The sequence below is a fragment of the Oncorhynchus clarkii genome, chromosome 1 (assembly GCF_045791955.1).
Source record: "Oncorhynchus clarkii lewisi isolate Uvic-CL-2024 chromosome 1, UVic_Ocla_1.0, whole genome shotgun sequence".
Classification (NCBI taxonomy): Eukaryota; Metazoa; Chordata; class Actinopteri; order Salmoniformes; family Salmonidae; genus Oncorhynchus; species Oncorhynchus clarkii.
This window is the reverse complement of record NC_092147.1, coordinates 69,298,092-69,319,558: the sequence shown is the minus strand read 5'-3', so window position 1 is coordinate 69,319,558 and position 21,467 is coordinate 69,298,092. Positions and strand designations below refer to the sequence as shown.

The 21,467-nt window shown below is 42.8% G+C and overlaps 1 protein-coding gene across 1 annotated transcript in view; it reads left to right on the top strand.

Moving 5' to 3' along the window:
• LOC139411484 (solute carrier family 24 member 3) overlaps positions 1-21,467 on the top strand; it is an 88,272-nt gene that overhangs the window by 31,632 nt on the left and 35,173 nt on the right. The window contains exon 2 of the mRNA XM_071157923.1: positions 18,262-18,390. Coding sequence (XP_071014024.1) covers positions 18,262-18,390 — 129 coding nt within the window. The remainder of the gene's footprint in view (positions 1-18,261; positions 18,391-21,467) is intronic.

Below are 21,467 nucleotides of genomic sequence, written 5' to 3'. Positions count from 1 at the left end.
TGTTCTTAACTGATTTGCCTAGTTAAATAAAGGTCAAATAAAAAATATATTTTTGAATAAAAAATAATGATTTGGCATTCAGGTCCAAAAAGTCATTTTCTGACCACTTCTTCCATGGGCAAACATGTATGGAGAGTTTTGTTTAAATCAAAAGAGATGCTGTCTAAAAGTGATTGCATTCAAATGGATTTACCCAATACAGACAAATAGCAAAGGCTTACACTGAGTGTACAAAACATTATGAACACCTGCTCTTACCATGACAGCTGAAAGCTATGATCCCTTATTGATGTCACTTGTTAAATCCACTTCAAATCAGTGTAGATGAAGGGGATGAGACAGGAGTCAGCCTTGAGACAACTGAGACGTGGGTTGTGTATGTGTGCCATCCAGAGGGTGAATGGGCAAGACAAAAGAGTGCCTTTGAAAGGGATATGGTAGTAGGTGCCAGGCGCACCGGTTTGTGTCAAGAACTGCAACGCTGCTGGGTTTTTCACATTCAACTGTTTCCCGTGTGTATCAAAAATAGTCCACAATCCAAAGGACATCCAGCCACTTTGGGAAGCATTGGAGTCAACATGGGCCAGCATCCCTGTGGAACCCTTTCGACACCTTGTATCCATGCCTCCACGAATTGAGGCCGTTCTCAACATGTTGTAGCATACATCAGAGACATGTAGTAGGCGACATGCAGTGGCAGGTGCCTTCCTTGATTCTCCACTCTCCAGGGATGTGAATGCAGCTCTTCTCTAACTAGCCCAGATGTGGCCCAGATGAAGACATGCATGCCTGGGTTACTAATGAAGATAAACTACCTGATTAAGCATGGCAGGACAGGATGCAGGAGGGATAGATGGACCGCCAATTATACCCCCACAAAGACATTATGGTGTCAGTCTAAACCTATAGGACTGGGTGGGGACTCTAGAGATCTGGGACATTATTGTGTGTGTGTGTGTGTGTGTGGTTTGCACGCACAAAGTGAGACAATTAGTCAGACAATGGTTGCGAAGCACAGAGGGAGAACACATACAGCTTGCCTGCTGTCATAAATAGTACACACACACACAGTTAGCCCAGATTCCTGTTGGAAAGACCTGTAGGTTTAGCACATCCTTACATTATGTCAGTGAACAGGCAAATGTAGCACCACATGTATTGATTTGGTCACCTCCTTATGTTAATACACTCTAAAGCCGGGACCTTGTAACAGTTGGAAGAGTAGAAATGTTGGAGGAGGCAGGCAGAATCCAGTGCATAAGTTGTGCTTTTATTTACTATTGAAGATGGCGGTCTACAGGTGCAATTGACAATATTTACAAAATTATTTTTATAAAATGCCTAGGAGCAGGGACACCTGTCCATTCCATTAAGACTTAGGTTGTGGTATACCAGGCTCAGGTCAGCCACCCTCTCCAACATTACCAAGACAAATCTGCCCAAGACTGGCGCTTATATTTACTCAGCCCCTCCCTGGGACCTACCAATGTAATAATTACAATGAGCCACATAGCTGGTGGTAATCAATGCAAAAAACATATTCCACAAAATACCCCAAAATATTCCACTGAACCAAAAAAGCAACTTCACTGTTTGAAAACTGCCTATAAACATGTATTCTAGTGTCAAAATTGACTACAAAGTAGGATAATGTGGGTCATAAAGTCAATCTCGTCCAAAACTGAGTTTTGTAAGTGAGTTCGTCAAGATTATGTCAACATACATGCCCGCTTTATGCCCATTAACACATGGTGGCCGATCCAAGAGAGAAACGTCATGCACGGACAATACGGTGTGGTTACTTCCCCTGGCATGCCGAAGACTGGTGGTCTGCCACAGATGCTCTGTAAATACTCTAGTGAAAATAGGCTTTCATAAAGTTGTTCAACAATCTCGGGAAGATGGTCAGCATATGGATTACATTCGACACTAACTACTACTTCTGCGGGCTGTCAACTGTCAAACCTGAGACTAGTGATGTTGGTGAAGGTACACCAACAACACCATTACATTTAGGTTATATTAGCATAAGGAGAGGCAAGACAACATTAGTAGTGATTGGAAACTTTCTGAAGCCTTTTGGGCTTTCACCAAATTGTGCCAAAAACAGTTCATTACTCTGAGCTTTTAACACAATGCACATTAGTGTTTAGTCGTGGGTGTCAATAGCCTACAATCAGCTACCATTACAGTTTTGCACCATACATCATGCTTCCCTCTTTGCTGTGAATCCCTTCATTTTGCTGTAAAACTGAATCTACGGCATTATTTAGGATGCTTAAGACCGAAGCTTAACCTATATACACTGAACAAAAATAAAAACGCAACATGTAAAGTGTTGGCCCCATGTTTCATGAGCTGAAAGAAAAGATCCCAGAAAACTTCCATATGCCTATTTCTCTAAAATGTTGTGCACACATTTGTTTACATCCCTGATAGTTATCATTTCTCCCTTGCCAAGATAATCCATCCACCTGACTGGTGTGGCATATCAAGAAGCTGATTAAACAGCATGATCATTACACAGGTGCACATTGTGCTGGGGACAATAAAAGGCCACTCTAAAATGGGCTGTTTTGTCACACAACACAATGCCACAGATGACTCAAGTTTTGAGGGAGCTTACAATTGGCATACCGTGATGAAATCCTGAGGCAATTCATCCGCCACCATCACCTCGCATTTCAGCAAGATAATGCACAATTCCTGGAAGCTAAAAATGTCCCAGTTCCTCCATGGACGGCTCACCAGTAATGTCACCCATTGAGCATATTTGGGATGCTCTGGATCGACTTGTACGACAGCAACAATATCCAGCAACTTCGCACAGCCATTGAAGAGGAGTGGGACAACATTCCACCGGCCTCAATCAACAGCCTGATCAACTCTATTCAAAGGAGATGTCACTCTGCATGAGACAAATGGTGGTCACACCAGATACTGACTGGTTTTCTGATCCACTCCCCTACCTATTTTTAAAGGTATTTGTGACCAACAGATGCATATCTGTATTCCCAATCATGTGAAATTCATAGATTAGAGCCTAATGAATGTATTTATATTGACGGATTTCCTTATGAACTGTTAAAATATTTGAAATTGTTGCATGTTGCATTTATATTTTTGTTCAGTATAAATAAGATTTGAACAACGACATGCAGAAAGCATCACATAAAATTGTTTTCGAAATATGCCTTCACTGGAATTTGACCCCATTCTCTGTCGTCAGTGATTGTTCTATTGTCCTCTAATCTACCTGCTTAGGTACCATTCAGGTGAGGCTACATGGAACAATCCTAACTACTGTACATTGTAGGCCTAAGTACGGTGTCCAGTCGAGGTTGGTGTTTGAAAGCACTGGAACCACTGTGAATTCAGTGGGATCTCGCATTTTGCAAAACACAGTTTGAAACACCATGTGATGCCATGAAGCTTCGGATGTCATTGATTACGTGATAATGTTCTTTGAAACAAGCATTTGTACATTTTGTCGGATCAGTAGTGCTTTAAAAACTGCATCGGCACTCCGGTATCAATCGCCCCATCACAAAAAACTAGCCAGTTATTGAATATTGTGTTGTAGGACAGCTGAGCTGACTGAAGACGAGGCATTCAACTCGCAGTTGACATCGGTTCCATGGTCTTTGCATGTCGTGATGAAACTCTGAAACTAAGTTGCAAGCTACTTTTGTAGCAAGTCGTTGTAGAACGAGTGTCTCATGAAACACATTCCAGACACTGGTTCTTGCCATCTTGGCATAACTGTGAGTTGACAGAGAAATATCAGTTAGCTAGATAGGCTAGCCAGCTGCAGCTATCCCCAAGCAATGCTAGCTAACTGCTGTCAGCTTTGCTAAACACAAGGTTAGCGCAGGCTTCAGCCTACACATAGACCTGAATTAGCTAACCATCTTGAGATGGTGAGTCAGTCAAGAAGGGAGAAGTCTCCAAATTCAAAACTTCTCTCCATAGCAAAGCTAGCTTCGTTTACCTCGCTGTCACTACTCACTACTGCCCTTGGTTTGTTGTGATTGAATGGCAGTCATCAAACCCAACATTGTACCCACTCAGAGGAGAAGGAAATGGTAATTTCATACCAAAATGAAACGTGTGATTATATGGAGTATACTGTGCCAGTCAAAAGTTTGGACACCTACTCATTCAGGGGTTTTTCTTTATTTTGACTCTTTGTTACATTGTAGAATAATAGTGAAGACATCAAAACTATGAAATAACAGACATGGAATCATGTAGTAACCAAAAAAGTGTTAAACAAATTAAAATATATTTTACATTTTTCAAAGTAGCCACCCTTTGCCTTGATGACAACTTTGTATTCGCTCAACCAGCTTCATGATATGATTTGAGTGAAATTGAGGCCTTATTTGTCTCTGTTAAGATGTGATCTGCAGTATGAATACGCTCAACTCAGCCGCCATGTATGCAGCTGCAAACTGGGACCCACAAAAACCAGTATAGAGGAGGTTTCCTGTGAGAGGAGGGAATGAGGCTTGTGAGCCTGACATGTCTGACTTAGAGATGTATTTCAAACTTGCCCAGGGATTACATCCGTATGCATTTACTCAGGCCCAGACACATCCCTTCCCCACCACAAAATCTGTTACTGGACTACTGGATGCAAGGGACGACGTGGTCACTACATTGTTAAAGTCTGTGTGTGTGTTATGTCATCTACTCTCCCTGGTCCCGGCATTGGCAATTAAGTCACATCACCATAGTAACTCCAGCTCCCGGGTGCATTATGGCTCATTGAACAGGTAATGCATGTACTCACAACAGAAAAGCACAAGATGTAGTGTTTTGTGTGCGTTTGTGCCTGAGTGTGTGCGTGTGCGTGTGTGTGTGTATGCATCCATCCAGAAAGCAGCAGGAACCTATCAGAAGTCTCTGGTGTCTGCTGTGTTTGAATAGTTGTGTTCCTGTTACCTGTGGTTGTGTCCAGTCATGGAGACAGGTACAGCTTTATGGGTGGGCCTTGCCCACCCTACCATACCTCCTTGCCCATCCAAATACAAATATTGAGAATTTATTTGACAGAGATGCGCGGACAGAAAGACGCATCAATCTCAGATAAATCATCCGAGCGAGCAAAACAGCGCCCCTCTGTCTCAGTATGTGTAGACCAAGTATCTGATGCTGTCTGGACCAAATGAGTATGGCATGTCATACTATTTCTGGCCAGACAGAATCAGATACATGGGATACTTATAGAGGGGCGCTGTTTTGCCTGCTCTAATGCTTTCTCCAGTGACATATTTTAAGCAGAGGAAGAGGTTGAAGCGAAAGGGCTCACTCTCACCAAAATCTGTCAAGAATATGACAAAGCGTTTTTATGGGCATAATATGCAGACCTATCCCTTCGTGTACACAAGCATGCGGTGAAACACCGCTTCCCATTACTTTTCAATGGAAGGAAAACAGTGAGAAGTGGAGTGGGCGGGAGACCGTTGGGTAGCACGAACGTGGCGTGGGAGGCACGAACGTGGCGTGGGAGGCACAAACGTGGCGTGGGAGGCACGAACGTGGCGTGGGAGGCACGAACGTGGCGTGGGAGGCACGAACGTGGCGTGGGAGGCACGAACGTGGCGTGGGAGGCACGAATGTTGCGTGGGAGGCACGAATGTGGCGTGGGAGGCGGTGAAAAAGTTCAGTATTTCCCAACTTTCTGCAAATCACCAGCGGCGACAGCTGGGCAATGACCAATCATATCAAGTGGTTCCCATGATGAATTTGACGCTAGGTAACCCAACGCTGGAGACTTTCTTCAGCAAAGATGGCTGACAAAAATACTAGGATGGTAGCAAATGTTAGTAATTATTATGTCATTAGGAATCATGCACAACATTTACAGTTGAGAGGAATATGTTAGTTAATGTCGAGACAAACAATTATGCATATGAAATTGTGAAAATTGCTATTTTGCAAGCTAGCTGACTAGCTAACATTAGCCAGCTAGCTTTATGGGCATTGTAACATGAGTTTGAAATTGTAATTTGGGTTGTTTTAATGTTTAAGGGACTCCTGAGAAAACAGACATCTAAACTATGAAATTGTACATATGGAATCATGTAGTAATCAAATCAAAATGTGTTTCATATTCTTCAAAGTAGCCACCCTTTGCCTTGATGACAGCTTTGCAGACTTTTGGCATTCTCTCAACCAGCGTCAGCTGGAATGCTTTTCCAACAGTCTTGAAGTTTTTCCCACATATGCTGAGAACTTGTTGGCTGCTTTTCCTTCACTCTGCGGTCCAACTCATCCCAAACCATCTCAATTTGATTGAGGTCGGGTGATTGTGGAGGCCAGGTCATCTGATGCAGCACTCTATCACTCTTCTTCTTGGTCAAATAGCCCTTACACAGCCTGGAGGTGTGTTGGGTCATTGTCCGACTGAAAAACAAATGATAGTCCCACTAAGTGCAAACCAGATGGGATGGTGTATTGCTGCAGAATGCTGTGGGAACCATGCCGGTTAAGTGTCCCTTAAATTCTAAATAAATCAGACAGTGTCACCAGCAAAGCACCCTCACACATCACACCTCCTCTTCCATGCTTCACGGTGGGTACCACACATGTGGAGATCATCTGTTCACCTACTCATCGTCTCACAAAGACACGGCAGTTGGAACCAAAAATCTCAAATTTGGACTTATCAGACCAAAAAATGGATTTCCACCGGTCTAAAGTCCATTGCTCGTGTTTCCTGGCCCAAGCAAGTCTCTTCTTATTATTGGTGTCCTTTAGTAGTGGTTTCTTTGCAGCACTTCGACAATCAAGGCCTGATTCATGCAGTCTCCTCGAAACAGATGATGTTGAGATGTCTGTTACTTGAACTCTGAAGCATTTATTTGGGATGCAATTTCTGAGGCTGGTAACTCTAATGAACCTATCCTCTGCAGCAGAGGTAACTCTGGGTTTTCTGTGGCGGTCCTCATGAGAGCCAGTTTCATCATAGTGCTTGATGGTTTTTGTGACTGCACTTGAATATACTTTCAAAGTTCTTTCGGATTGACTGACCTTTATGTCTTAAAGTAATGATTGACTGTCGTTTCTCTTTACTTATTTGAGTTGTTCTTGCCATAATATGGAGTTTGGTTAAATACCATCTTCTGTATACCCTACCTTGTCACAAAACAATTGATTGTCTCAAACATGTTAAGAAGGAAAGAAATTCCACAAATTAACTTTTAACAAGGCACACCTGTTAATTTAAATTCATTCCAGGTGACTACCTCATGAAGCTGGTTGAGAGAATGCCAAGAGTGTGCAAAGCTGTCATCAAGGCAAAGGGTGGCTACTTTGAAGAATTTGTTTAACACTTTTTTGGTTACTATACGATTTCATAGTTTTGATGTTTTCACTATTACTCTACAATGTAGAAAATAGTAAATAAAGAAAACCCTGGAATGAGTAAGTGTGTCCAAACTTTTGACTATTGTTCTCAATTTAAAAACAATGCCAGTAGACAATGTATATGAGGCTAATAATTATATGGATTACAATTATACACTTCAACAGAGTTTACTGGACCAATCCTGGTCCTGGGACATCAATGTTTACACATTGTAACTGCAATAGACTAGAAACATGATTTAACTAGTTGAAGGCTGATTTGTAATTAATATATACAGAAATAATTTTTTTAAACAGTACACTACACTTTCTATGCATCATGTAAATACTCTAAAACCGGTTTCTCTCAATACCATGGCGCTTTGAGATTTATTTTAATCTGCAAAACCCTTACGCACCACTGCACTTTGTGTACCAGGGTTGGCTGACCTTCTCTAGTCACTCGTAGGCTCAGGCACTGGTATACTTTTATTTACAAAGCCATTTTGGGTTTACTTCCATTTTATTTGGACATGTATTGTTCAGAAATGTGGTGGGTACTCTCTTCGTTCACAGGTCTTTATCCTACTAACTGTTCCAAATGTCCCAACTGAATTTGGTAAAAGGGCTTTTATGTACTCGGCGCCATCGTCTTGGAACGCCTTACAAAATACTTTTAAACTGGAAGAACTTGTCCTGATTGGCGTTTTAAAATCACTGATGAAGGATTTTTATTCCCTGACCTGTTAATGTTTTTAATTTGCGGTTTAATGATTTTGTTATACTCTTGTGAATTCTATGGTTTTTACTAGATTACTTGTAGTTTTGCATGTTGTCTGTAATTGGTGCTGCCCATCTTGGCCAGGACACTCTTAAAAAAGAGATTTCAAATCTCAATTAGCCCTTCCTGGTTAAATAAAGGTTAAATAAAATTTAAAAAAATCTGAGGACACAGAATAGGTGTATTTCATCAAATGAGACTTCATTTCAACCAGCAGAGAATGTCAAACGCTTGACTGAAAAGTTCATTATCCAAGTGTTATAAATACATAATACATGCATTCTTAGTTAAAGATTTAAAAATTAAATAATAATCAAAAAAATATAAATACAAGTTCAATCTTCAATGCAGGCCTGGTGTGCATTATTAAAACATAAGGAGAAAGGAGTTGAGGAGAGAGGTGTGAGAAGACCAAGGGAAAGTGCTAAGAACAGGAGCAGGGAAGACAGCATATGATTGATGAGTTACAGTGCAGCTAAACTTAATGTTCTCTCAGTTCATCACAACACTTTAATAATACTTCCTGTTGACCCGACCAAGTGACCTCTCACTTCTGATCATGCTGTGCCCTCTATGTAGCCAGTTCAGATGCGTGAGGTGTTCACTGACACAGCTGATATAACCTAGAGGCTTTAGGGAGAAGGGGGGAGAGGGATGAAGTGAACCAGAGACTTATTGAGAAAACAAAGTAGTTAAAGACAATGTTCAACAGGAATCTGTGTGTGTGTGTGTGGCCTCATCTGGCGCCCACACTGTGGCTGCAGTGTGCTTTACACTGAAAAACATGCACAGACACATGAGGACAAACAGTATAGCGTAGGTATATAACTGGACATAATGAAGTGTCTTCTTAATAATGAAGTGTTGGTCCTCTTGCCTAATTTGTAAGGAGCCACAGTTATACACCTGAGCCTGTTTAATGCACAACTCAGTCCATCAATCAGATTGGTACACAAGTGTGTATGTGTGGGTTATAGGGTGTCTAATTGTTCCTTTTTTTCAATATGGTTGACTCTTAAAAGAGGACAGTTTGTTTTTGTACAGACATCTACATAAGTGACTTACCTGAACAACACCCTCACCTGAGAAGTAGAAATCAAAGGGAGAGAAATTGGGAGTTGAATAACTGCAGTTGACATAGCTAAGTAAATGGAACAATACTCTTATTGCAATGTGGATGGCTCTTAAAAGAGCCTTTGGTTGTGCATAGTGTAGTCTATGGTGTTGCCAGGGAACAGCACCCTCTTCAAAGAAGCAGGAGGTGAAGGTCTCCTGCACATGGATTCCTGCATTCTTCTATTTATTGAAAAACTATACAAAACAACAACACGAATGTGAAGCTATATATGTTAAGTGCAGACAGACAATAACCCACGAAATACCCAAGGAATATGGCTGCCTAAATGGGGAGACACTGGCAGATCCGGACTGCGACCCGTCGTGGTAGGTTCCGGTCTGCGGCCCGTGTAGGAGGTTCCGGTCTGCGGCCCGTCGTAGGAGGTTCCGGTCTGTAGACTGTAGCCGGACGCTCTGGACTGGGTACTGTCGCCGGACGCTCTGGACTGGCGAGGTGCACTGTAGGCCTGGTGCGTGGTACCGGCACTGGTGGTACCGGGCTGGAGACACGCACCTCAGGGCGAGTGCGGGGAGGAGGAACAGGGCGTACAGGGCTCTGGAGACGCACAGGAAGCCTGGTGCGGGCTGTTGGCACTGGTGGTACTGGGCTGGGGACACGCACCTCAGGGCGAGTGTGGGGAGCAGGCACAGGACGTACTGGGCTGTGGAGGCGTACTGGAGGCCTGGTGCGTGGTACCGGCACTGGTGGTACCGGGCTGGAGACACGCACCTCAGGGCGAGTGCGGGGAGGAGGAACAGGGCGTACAGGGCTCTGGAGACGCACAGGAAGCCTGGTGCGTGGTGTTGGCACTGGTGGTACTGGGCTGGGGACACGCACCTCAGGGCGAGTGTGGGGAGCAGGCACAGGACGTACTGGGCTGTGGAGGCGTACTGGAGGCCTGATGCGTGGTACCGGCACTGGTGGTACCGGGCTGAGGACACGCACCTCAGGGCGAGTGTGGGGAGCAGGCACAGGACGTACTGGGCTGTGGAGGCACACTGGAGGTCTGGAGTGTAGAGCTGACACAACCCGTCCTGGCTGGATGTTTATACTTGCCCTGCAAATGCATGGCGCTGGCACAGGACACACAGGGCTTTGCAGACTCACAGTACGCAGAGCCGGCGCAGGATATCCTGGTCCATGGAGGTATACTGGAGACCAGGAGTGCTGAGCCGGCACCCTCCTTCCTGGCTGGATGCCATTCTAACCCGGAAAATGCGAGGAGCTGGAATAGAGCGCACCAGGCTAAAAATGCGCACTGGAGACACGCAAGGTTCCACCGGATAACAAGGTGCCAGACCAGTAACATGCTCCCCACAGTAAGCACGAGGAGTTGGCTTAGGTCTCCTACCTGACTCAGCCAATCTCCTCGTGTGCCCCCCCTTATATCATCGCCGTTCCTCCATTCTCCTGTATCCCTCCTCGCACTGTTCCATAGAATCCCAAGCGTCTCTGGTACTCTCCCTGCATCGATCGACCACCTCTCTATCTCCATCAGGTTGTTACCCACTCATCCTTCTCCCGGGTCCATTCTTCCACAAAGCGCTTTCCTCCCTTTCATGCTGCTTGATCCTTGTTTGGTGGGTTATTCTGTCACTTTCGTTGAATGGAGGAGACCAAGGCGCAGCATGATGTGAATACATTCTTCTATTTATTGAAACGAAGAACACTAAACAAACTATACAAAACAACCGTGACGCTATATATGATAAGTGCAGACACAGGCAACTAACACATAGACAATTACCCACAAAATACCCAAGGCATATGGCTGCCTAAATATGGTTCCCAATCAGAGACAACGATAAACAGCTGCCTCTAATTGAGATCCAATCTAGGCAACCATAGACATACATAACACCTAGACTAGTAAACACCCATAGACAGGAACAAAAACACATACATCACCCATGTCCAAAATAATAAAGAAAACAAAGAATACTAAGGTCAGGGCGTGACACCTAGTCACCCAACCTTGCCATTCCCTACACGATAACTGCAGACAATCGTTTTGAAGGAATCTCCAGTTCAAGGTATCTGTAGGAATATGGAAGATAATGTCATCACCAGGACATTGTGGATTACTAAAGTATAATATCTCTTAAAACAAATCAGAACATTGGATAGATGCATCCCAGCTAGCAATGAGGAATCGGCCCAGAAGCGGCCCTCTTCTGAGGGGGTCGGAACTGATTGAATCGGCCAGGAATCAGGTGTCGGATTCGGCCCGGAATCAAAATGAATGACTGCCCATAATCGTCCCAAGACCATTGGGCCGTTTCCGTCTACCGGAATTCAGCCGACTTTGCCGGCATCTTACCAGAATCCCCGAAGAAGCGGCCCGATGCAAATTTAAATTAATGTATACAAAATTACCCGATTTAGTAATTTTAAATATTCAAATAAACACATACAAAAACACACACATACATGTAATAGTGCCAGACATGCACACAAACATATACAGTTGGCATTGCTGTTATGATTTTAATTGTCCTTGATGTCGTTTGTTTAAATGTCTTTTTATTATTTTTTAATTGTTTGCTGTTTTCTTCAGTCTTTTCCTTTTGTGTCTTTAGTTCATTCTCTTGGTTGTTGGTGCATTGGGGGGTTCTTGGGGGAATGGAATTGATTCTATTTTTTATTTTTCTTCCTGGGGGAGGGGGGGGGCTGTGGGAGAGGTCTCGAATGGTTAAGGGACAGCTATTGGGGAACTATGGGGGGATCTTGGAGGGTTCGGGTTCACGTTTTTTGGCCTGGTGGTAGATCAGCCCATTGACCCTGGATGCTTCTGTGTGTCGCTCTGAATGGGAATCTGTTGGATGACTGGTATGATGTAGTTGTTGAGCAGCTTCACTGCAAGTATATTGTATGTTTTGAATATTCAATAAATAAAGAAATAATTATATATATAAAAACAATAGTACTATTATACATTTTTTACATACGATTGTACCCATCCACAAAAAAAACATTTTGTGTCAGAGGAAGCACCCTACACCTGGTGACCGTGTCAGCGTGCATGCGCCTGGCCCGCCACAGGAGTCGCTACAGCGCGATGGGACAAAGACATTCCAGCCGGCCAAACCCTCCCCTAACTCGGACCACGCTGGGCCAATTGTGCGTCGCCTCATGGGTCTCATTCAAAATACTTCACCAGGGAGCATGACTTAGCCACAGAGCATAATTTGCTTCTTTTTTTGCTGTGGATTGTTTCAAATCACAATTGTGTAGGCCTATAGTATGCCTATTTGGAAGCGCACAATTTGAGTAGTGCTCGTGACACTAGTTCTAGCTGATTGAGTTGCGGTTGTCAGTGATAAGCATTTAAAATATGTGTGAAGATAATGTGTCGTGAGTATAGTGTAGCAAGATCAAGGGTGTGGGGATTCCATGTCACCAAGTTCAGTAACAAAACAGGCACCAATAGCACGCAAAGGGGAAGTTTATTAGGGATCTTTGCACACGGGGAAAGAAGAGGTAATTCACCAATCACCACAGTCCACAAGCCGTTCCGTTTTCCGTTTCATTGTTTGCGGAGTTCACAACCTGCTACACTTGTGAGAAACAAGTTTTGGTTAGTTTCATAACCATTAAAAATGTATTGTCTTTTGTTTCGTGTGCTCCATGTGCACAATGAGCATGTGTCTGGTTTCTTTGAGGGAGCACACCTGAGCACGCACAGAAGTAGGCCTACCTGGTCTGCTGCGTGCAAAAATAAGAGTCCCCATTTGGCCATTTCTGATTGTCATAACTCCTCACATCCACCACTAATAAGCTGAGCTGCTCAGTCATTTTTTCTTCACCTCACACAAAGTCAATGAAGTAGTTTTTTTAACATCCATTGCCAGTGATAGCTCCTCAGTATATGAAAAATCTTTCCAACACTCCCGGCCTCTAATCACCAAGCCTCGGGGTGACAGAGCAAAATATCATGATCTGATGATTCCATCTATTTAGTGAAAACGCCATGAATACAGCGGTCTGTCCCAAGCTCACTGGCAAGGGAAACGGAATAGGCTAGTTCAGAAAATGTTGCAAGTTCACTATAGGGCCCCACAGCGGAGGTGTCATAAAAACTACAGTAGCGGTCAAACAGGGAAAAGGTTCCAATCGTTTTTCCACCATTCATTTTTCCCATAGGGGATTTTAGAAACACTTAAAATAAGGTCTGTGTTTCATGTAGGTTTACCCTGGCATGACGTTTAGATAACCGTGTAAAATCTCTCGGATAAGGTGACTTTATCAATATATTCAGCTCTATTTACTCTGATTTGAAAATGCTAATTAGAATGAAAGTAGACATCCTGCAAAACTACAAATCCCTGCAAGCCTCTGCACATCTAGCTGACACCTTTGCTAACAGGTATTGTCAATTTAAAACTTGCACAAGACGGTTCACAGAATTGTCCATTTAAACACATTTTCCAATGTATTCATTACTATATTTAGCTAACATTAGATAGTTAATCCTGAGATTCTTTCCTTTGCCTCGATTTGGCAGTCTCGTCAGGATTGTGGCATTTGTAGTTCTTTATGATATCCACATTAGCAGCAAATTTAATATTTCATTTTAGGGGGGTAAATACAGGCAAATATATTGATCAAAGTCACCTTGTCTTAAGAGAGATTTACATGGTTATCGAAACGTCATGCCAGGGTAAACCTACACAAAACACAGCCCTTAATATGTGTTTCTAAAATCCCCTATGGGAAAAATAAATGGTGGAAAAACAATTGGAACCATTTCCCTGTTTGACCTCTAGGTTTTATGATTATTATTACTCATACTGTGGTACTCTATAGCGACGGCTTCAGGCTGAATCCAGTTCATTATTTGATACAATGGTACACTTCACCAACAATAGCTCAAGTCAAGAGATAGAAAGGGAGGCAGACAGGCAGAGTATAGAGAGATGAATGTGATTGAAAGAACCAGAATTTTCATCAGGATATTTTGAACAGTTTTTTTTCTCCCGGCTTTAGACCAATGTATTTTACTTCATTGAAGATGAAGTTGTAGGTTTACTGCTGTATTGGCTCATTTCTTTAGCCGCCAATGGATCTGTTTATCAATGTGTCAATATGGCAGAGGCTGGGGCTCTCGACTTTTAACTTTTCAATTTGTATCATTTTACTTCAGATTTTTATGATTAACAATGTGACAATATTTTTTAACATTTTTTATACTTTGTTTTTATTGTAGGAACACAAAGAAAGTACAAATAAAGTCAAATAAAAGAACAACAACAAAAAAGATCTGGCAGTTACAGTGCACTTCATACCTTCATCATCATATCATCATATTATTTACATTGACATCTTTGAATTAGACCTTTTCCAAGTACGAAACCCATTTTTCCCAGTATTCTTGACCTCTCTCCTGTTGAGTTCTTAAAGCAAAGGTCATACGCTCCATGTGGTGTATTTCTTCTACAATGTCTATCCATTGTGTCACTGTGGGAGGGTCTTTTTGTAGCCATTTCCTAGTGATAGCCTTTTTACTGGCTGCCAGTAGGACCTTCAATAGGTACTTTTCTCTATTGTGTAAGTTATCAGGTATTTCACCCATGTACAAAGAAATGAATTTTTGTTCTATTTCAAATCCCATTATTTTTCCAATGTTAGATCTTATTTCTCCCCAGTAAGTTTCGATTGCGGGGCCAAAAGATATGAGAGTGGTCCGCCCTCAATAGACCGCATTCTCTCCAACAAGGGTGTAGTGAGCCAGTCTGTTTTGATTTCAGTTTAGGTGTTATGAAGAAACGTATAACATTCTTCCAACAGAATTCTCTCCATGACCTTGAGTTGGTGGAGCTATGTTGAGTCTCTAATATGTTCAACCATGTTTCATCAGTTATTTCAATGTTAAGTTCCTCCTCCCATTTCTTTTTAATATAGTTTGTAGAATGTTTATTTGAGGGTTGAATACCCAAGTAGAGATTTGAAATAGTTTTTTTGTTACTCCCCAAGTTGTATGCGTTAGTGAATACTTTGATTCATTTTGGAGGTGCTCGAGGGTCAGTCACTTTTATCTCCCTTAAGAAATAGTGTCGAACTTGTAGGTATCTGTAAAAATCTTGTTTATCCAAAATCTTGTTTATCTCTCTGTCTAAATTATTTTGCTTAACTCCCCTAAACCATGTCTTCAGAGAGAAATTAATCCACTGATTTCGTCTATTGTATATTTCTTTTACCATGTCCTTATTTCTTTAAACTGACTGTATGGGTATCTCTGTCAAAGTAGTCTCGATGTCTTTCCATTTGGATTCGTATTCTGAATTGCACCAACACACCAGAGGTCTCAATTGGGCTGACACATAATCATCTTTTAGGTTTGGTAAGGCCATACCCCCACAGTTTTTTGGTAACTGTAATGTTGTATATCTAGTTCTTGGTCTCTTACTGTTTGAGATAAACCTTGATATCCGTTTATCCCATTCCCTAAACTGTTTAGGCGGTGTTTCTAAGGGCAGTGATTGGAACAAATACAGTAACCTTGGCAGGATGTTCATTTTGATTGTTTCAGTTCTACTACTAAGATCTAAGGGAAGTGAATTCCACCTGTCTAGGTCATCATATATTTTCTTGTTAATGTGATCGTAATTCATGCAATAAAGTTTGGGTGTATCTTTTGGTAAATTTACTCCCAGATATTTAATGGATGAGGAGGTCCAGGTGAAGTTATACCTACTCTTCAGCTCTTCCTGTGGGGTATAATTATATACTAGGGCTTGGGTCTTGTGTACGTTAAGCACATACCCTGAATATGTTCCAAATGTTTGTAAAACATCCATCAATCTAGGTACACTTGAGCCTGGGTCTTTAAGGAATAACAGAACGTCATCAGCATACATGCATATCTTATGTTCACTGCCTCTTATTGTTATTCCCTCTAAGGTTGGGTCCTGTCTTATTGCCTGTGCTAATGGTTGGAGGTACAAGGAGAAGAGCGTGGGTGAAAGATTACAGCCTTGTCTTGCCCCTCGCTCTAATTGTATTGTTCGTGTCAAATGTCCATTTATCTTCATTCTAGCGGTCGGACATGAATACAGTGTTTTGATGCACTGTATCACTTCTTTGTTGAAACCAAATCTTTCCATAACTTGGAATAGGTAATCCCATCCCACTGAATCAAATGCTTTTTCTGCATCTAGGCTGATTAATATTGCACTTGTCTTATTCTGAGTAATGTGGTCCATGACATGTAGTGTTCTCCTTATATTGTCCTGTGTCGCCTAATTTGTTTTCTTCCAGGTTCTGGTTTATGTCCTTCTTGAACTCATTTAGTTATTTTCTTACATCTTCTCAAAGTTCCTCTTAGCCATTTCTGGTTCATCGACGATTATATCTTCTGCTGTCTTGTTACGGACTGTTGTTGTAGCTCCGAGTCCTTTTCCATTTTGCGAAAGTTATTATAATGCTCAGAGTAAATACTTGAATTTAGGGGGTGAAATACCCAACCGATGTGCAGTACGAAAAACTAGGCAGCCATTTCCTAAGTTGCGTCACCGGAAGCCCAATGTGACAATAATTTTGAGAAACCAAAATGATATTATTGAAATAAAACTGTTCCACTAAAATAATCATATAAAAATAATCAACTGGCACACAGATCGGTAGAAATGGTAGGATAAATTGTAAGCTTCCCCAAACTTGAAACTCATGAGCTGCCTATGGTCTTTACTATAACACCCATAAAAAATGAATGCATAGGAGATCCCATGAAAAGATTTGCCTGCCTATGGTAATCAATGGCCAATCCAACAAATTTGTTCTGGCGCCGGCCCTGCATGGAGAAGGCCTCTGTCCCCTAACATGTAGAGTCTGTGCTCCCACAGCTTAATGAGAAGGAAAGGGAAAGGGGATACCTAGTCAGTTGCACAGCTGAATGCATTGCATGTGTCTTACACATTTAACCCTCTCTGAATCAGAGAGGTGCGGGGGACTGCCTTAATCAAAGTCAATGTCGCCCGGGGAGCAGTTGTTGTGGGGGTTCATTTTCAGAATGACAGATTTTTTCCACCTTACTAGCTCGGGGATTCAAACAAGCAACCTTTCGGTTACTGTCCCAACGCTCTAACTGCTAGGCTACCTGCCTGGGACACGCGTCATCAGAGAGCCCCAGAGAGAGCCACTCCAGTGTTTTGGTATGGGGGGGGGGGGAGAGAAAGACACACACAGTTGGCCTTTCTGATACACCAAGGTTGAAATAAACACTTCAGATCATAAATAGAAGATTGTCCTACAAATACAAGACAAAATTGTCTGCAGTCTTGTGCAGGTTGCACAAACAAACACAAGGACAGACATTCTATTTATTTCAAGGATCTGTATTAATGCCTATGATTACAGTCACACAACATGGACCCATTCTTGGTTCTCGGGTCAGCGTCCACATGTTATCATCCTATCCGCCTGCTCCTCAACATGTGGACAGGCGAGCGAAGCTGTGATTTGTTTTTAATCCCTGTTTTGATAAATATAGTAAGGGCTATTATTAGCAGGCATTGCCAAATCCTAATGTCAGGCCCTGTTGCATCTTGGGAGCTGCATTGAGTTGGAGGCGGTGGCCTGAGGACATGGTGACCCAGATGACTGAGCCGCCAGAATGATCACCCCAGGGCCTCCGGAGCACGCCACCGCAGACTGTGTTGCCGTAGGGATGCTCCTAATGATCTCATCTTATTCCGACTAACCAGATTTTCGTAGCGCTGGTATCTAATAATGGGAATGGGGCTGAGCTCTGCATCCTATGTGACATTCTTACATTCTGAAGAACACATTCCATGAACTCTGCACTGCTAGCTCCAATCTAGCCTCACACGACCGACAGATATATCCACATTTATGTCATGGAAGTCAAAATATATTTGTACAGTATGTGAATGTTATGGGATGTATTCGCTCCACTGTTAACATTTTTTGTTGGTGGCCCACTCTTTTATGGTATACGCACCTAACAGAGTGTGATTTTAACTCTTAACAATGTTCTCTTGTTCCATCCCAGGATATGACCTCTCAAGCATTACTACTGAGGAGGGTGCCGGGTGGGAGACTCGAAGGCTACTACAGGAATCCTGGGACAACGAGACAGACCCTCTGTTGGGCCCCCCGTCCAAAAACTGCACTGAGCCAGGTAGGTCAGGCCTCGATTTGGAAGTTGAGATTCATGTTTTTTTGCCAGATTGGTGTAACTATTTAGCCAAAAGGTAAGATTCCAGGTAGGTCTTGTCCTAAAACCTAATACGGTGGGGAAGTCTGATACACACACACCTCCTATTCCCACAATAACAAAGTGTATGTTTACAGACATGCCTGCTATATTGCAACCTGTGTTTTCCTGCAGTGGCTGAAATGTGTTTGGTGTCGTTTTCCCCGTCTCTGTAAAACCAATTGCTCAGATAGCAGGAAGTGAGAGATTCTGTTGAAGATTCAAATTGAAGCTTCAGAATGAGTGTACATGGCACTCCTATGGGGAAGACCGGAGGGATTCCTGGAGGATATACTGTAGGGAAGACTGGAGTACAGATGAAAGAAAAGAAAGTAACAGGGGTTGAGAATTCAGATACACATGGCAGACGGGGATAGTGTTATAGGTAGTGCTGTGATTAAGGAATGTTTGGTAATGATTCATTGTCATGCAAATTACCATGGTTAATGTCATAATTGTAATGTTGGAAAAATGTTTGAGCTTGTAATGCAATATTGTAATAAACACGATGGGAGATAGAGCTGTTTTCACACGCAGGGCGAAGCAGGTGTTTATTTGTAAAGGACCACAGGAGGAGGCAGGTAGCTGGGTCCAGGGGCAGGCAGAAGGTCATACACAGGGGGTCCAAAAAGGCAACAGTACAGGCAGGGAAAAGGCTAGTAACGTCGTCTGGGAGATCAGGTAATAGGTTGATAACAGGAAATCCGATAGGCTAAAGTACAGGGAGAGAATAGGCAAAATACATTATTAGTGAGGCAGGCAAAACTATCATACATGGGAGGATTAAATTACAGGAAACCCAGCACTCCGACTAGAAGTGTGTCACAAAACAAACAATACCTCACAATGATGGGGTGCAAAGAACTGAACTAAATAGTGTGTGATAATGGCATACCGGTGTGTGAACAGGTGATCAGAATTCACGTGATTGGGATCTGGAGCGTGAGCTGCGTTCAGGGGATCTATGTGTTTGGGAGTGTGAGCTGGAAGCAGACGTTACAATTCTAATGCATATTAAAAATTTAGCTACAACACAGGGGTGACACCCCAATCTTAAACAATAGATTTTACCACTTTTGGAAATGAAGCTGACTGTCGTTCTGCTCATAAACTTTCCCACTTCATGTAAAACAAAAATACTATAGGGTAAGGGTAACTATATCTACTTGAATATAATGTTGAATCCCCATTTCTCCTAAACTGAATGTATTAAGATGATTGACTATTCCATTTTTTTTGTTTGATTATTGTCCATAATTGACAGTTACACGATTTAAACGATAATTCTGCCTTCCCTATTTTTACACATTGTTCTATCAATATTATTGCTGTTTGAGCTTTGGTTTATTGCAGTCAATGCAGTCTGTGTGTATTGGGAATGAGTTTTGTGTGTGAGTGCCCGTGTGTGTTGTGAGGATGTGCAGATATGTACGCTCTATTCTAATGGCACTTGGTGTGTTTGCATTGCCCGTGGGTGGGTTGGCGTGTGTGTTTTTTCCGTGGGCGTGTGTGTTTTTCTGGGCACTTGTGTGTTTTTCTGGGCCCTTGTGTGCGAGGGTTTTCCATGTGGAATCCTGGGGTTTAACGAGACTGCGTTCCTGCCAAGCATTCTCTTGATCTCACTGTTAACACACCACCTCCCAAATCTCTCCCCTGTCCTAGAAGCAACACACAGACACCAACCAAACACACACCTAAGTCAAACACACTCAATCACTCACTCACACGCACAGATGCGCATACGCAACTCTTTACCCTACAGTCTTAGAAAAAAAGGGTTCCAACTGGTTCTTCGGCTGTCCCCATAGGATAACCCTTTGAAGGGCCCTTTTTGGTTCCAGGAAGAACTATTTTGGGTTCTATGTAGAACCTCTGGGGAAAGGGTTATCCTATGGGGATAGCCAAAGAACCCTTTTAAGTTCTAGTTGGCACGTTTCTTTTCTAGGAGTGTATTGCCTGCTCCCAAACCCTGCCCTCTCTGAGTGAGTTATATGGGAGTTATATTTAGACAGAAATACTTAATAGCCTGCTTTCCGCTTAATCGCTTTGCCTCCTGAAATGCTGTAATTATTTTAATAGGGATTATTCCTGCTTTTCTGCACAAGAGCCTGTCTCATCTCTCACTCCCTCTTGATTGTTCTCCCCCTTCCCCCCTTTTCTCTCCATTGCTCTCTCTCTCTCCTTTCCACTACTCCTCCAATCCAACTTCCTTGCACATCTCTCAACTTGGGCCAGTAGACCAGGCTACAGTGCCTTCATAAAGTACTAAGACCCCTTGACCTTTTCCAAATTTTGTTACATTACAGCCTTATTCTAAAATGGATTAAATAAGAACAATTCCTAAGCAATCTACACAGCTGGCCACCTGACCAAACTGAGCAATCGGGGGAGTCGGGGGTTTCTTGGTCAGGGAGGTGACCAAGATGGTCACTCTGATGGAGCTCCAGAGTTCCTCTGTAGAGATGGGAGAACCTTCCGGGAGGACAACCATCTCTGCAGCACTCCACCAATCAGGCCTTTATGGAAGAGTGGCCAGCCTGTCCTCAGTAAAAGGCACATGACAGCCTACTCTCAGACCATGAGAATCAAGATTCTCTGGTCTGATGAATCCAAGATTGAACTCTTTGGCCTGAATGCCAAGCGTCATATCTGGAGGAAACCTGGCACCATCCCTACGGTGAAGCATAGTCATGGTAGCATCATGCTGTGGGGGTGTTTTTCAGCGGCAGGGACTGGGACACTAGTCAGGATCGAGGCTAAGATGAAGGGAGCAGAAGGACGCAAAATCACACAATGTGCAGTAACACACATACAAACACACGCATGCACACTCTGCCTGCCTGCATGACTGCCCGTGTGTGAGTTTAACCTGTGGGTCAGCTGTGTCCATGCTGACTGGGGGAATTGAACCTGCTAATCGTTCAGGTCTTGTTTCTATTGACCCATGTGGACAAGAAGGATTAGAGGGAGATTTGTGTTACTCTGCACCTGATTCAGAATTT